The 1,662-nt window shown below is 46.3% G+C and overlaps 1 protein-coding gene across 1 annotated transcript in view; it reads left to right on the top strand.

Moving 5' to 3' along the window:
- Nucleotides 1–1,039: 1,039 nt before the first annotated feature.
- The window catches only part of ZC3H6 (zinc finger CCCH-type containing 6), a gene marked incomplete at its 5' end in the record, with an annotated part of 11,110 nt that continues 10,487 nt past the window's right edge, over nucleotides 1,040–1,662 (top strand). The window contains one exon of the mRNA XM_010014113.1: nucleotides 1,040–1,161. Coding sequence (XP_010012415.1) covers nucleotides 1,040–1,161 — 122 coding nt within the window. The remainder of the gene's footprint in view (nucleotides 1,162–1,662) is intronic.

Here is a 1,662-nt window from a genome sequence, read left to right as displayed (position 1 = left end):
TTTATATTTATCCTTTTATTTATCCTTATATTTATTTATATCCTTTTCACAACTCTTCTTACATTTAAGCTGGGCTGATACAAACCCCAGTTAAAAACTACTCCTCTCAAGGAGGAATTCTCCCTTGAATCATGGCTAAAAGCCTGACTCCCAGTCAGTTTGAGCAGGGTTTTGTATGACAGCATGAATACCATAGTGGTTCTCAGGAAGGTACCGTGTGATGTACGAAGGTAATAAGCTGTCTTTCATTTACTCCAGTGAAGGTTTATGGTATCCAGTTTATTCACAATGACAGATTGTCAGGGCCTCTTTAGCTGAGGCAGAAACGGCTTTTCATGTGCTGCTTGGCAGTACTGCTTCTAAATCTCTGCCTGCAAGTCACCTGAGATGAAGTGAAGGTGTTTTCACTGGAGCTGGCCTTGCTGTTGTAGGGTGTCTGCCACCTGAAGTGAGAACTTTCTAACTGGTTGTCTTTGGGTTGAGATTGATGAGAAAGCAGATACTCTGTCTGGGTGGGTTTAGATGAGCCCATGGCTCCTGGTGTGCTGCTGGCTGCATCATTGCAGTCTGAGCCTTCTAGACAGTCCCTATTAAACATGTCTGTATTCAAAGCTGTTCTGTCTCATTCCTTAGGTTATGATCTCAGGTTTCCTGCATGGTGTGACAACAAATCATGCACCCACAAGCAGTGCCAGTTGTACCCCTTAGTTCTGAGTTCAGAAAGTGACCAAACAGCACAAAATACCTCAAGTATTTGGGCTAGTTAGAAATAACACGTGTGCACTTCTAATTGTGAGTGCTGCTTGCGACAAGATTGGTTTTAGATTCAGTTTGCTGCTGTGAAGAGCTTTTCAAGGAGCAGGCACAGGGTCACAGCTGGCTGGTGCGGTTGTATTTGCCAGCTCGTCATTCAAGACAGGACTTAGGCTGCAAAGAGGGAGATACTTGGTTAGTGTGATTTGTCTGTATTCACTGTCACTAGATAACCATTGTCTTTTACTTTCTGAGGTCATTTAAAGAGGTAATTTCTGTTTTCCAGGTATTTCTCAAAGAGGAAATAACTACAATATTGGTCGAGGACGTGGGATGCAAAAGAAACTGAAGCGTAAAGATCGTGGACGGGGCAGGGGTGGCAACAAAGGGTCCGACGGCTTTCACGAGGTATGTGGGATTAAAGGCAGATTCCAGACATGGTTGTTTCAGATTCCTGGATGATCTGCTCTAACAGAAGAGTATTTCAAAATACATATCTTTAAACTTTACCAAGAGCTGCACACTGGTCCATCTGGCTTGTGAAGAGGAGGAGAATTTTCCCACATGGAAGTACCTGCAGTGAGTAATTTTCACAGATCAGGTGGAAGGTGTAAAAGGACAAGAAGCAGGGTGAGAGAGCTGGGCTGGGGCAGCTGGAGAAGAGAAGGCTCCTGAAGGGGAGACCTTAGAGCAGCTCCAGTGCCTAAAGGGGCTCCAGGAAACCTGGAGAGGGGCTTGGGACAAGGCATGTAGGGACAGGACAAGGGGAATGGCTTTAACCTGTCCGAGGGGAGACTGAGATGAGCTCTGAGGCAGAAGCTCTTCCCTGTGAGGGTGCTGAGGCGCTGGCACAGGGTGCCCAGAGAAGCTGTGGCTGCCCCATCCCTGGCAGTGTTCAAGGCCAGGTTG

The sequence above is a fragment of the Nestor notabilis genome, unplaced genomic scaffold, assembly GCF_000696875.1.
Source record: "Nestor notabilis isolate BGI_N333 unplaced genomic scaffold, ASM69687v1 scaffold31554, whole genome shotgun sequence".
NCBI classification, from domain to species: Eukaryota; Metazoa; Chordata; class Aves; order Psittaciformes; family Psittacidae; genus Nestor; species Nestor notabilis.
This window is presented reverse-complemented; position numbering and strand designations above follow the sequence as displayed.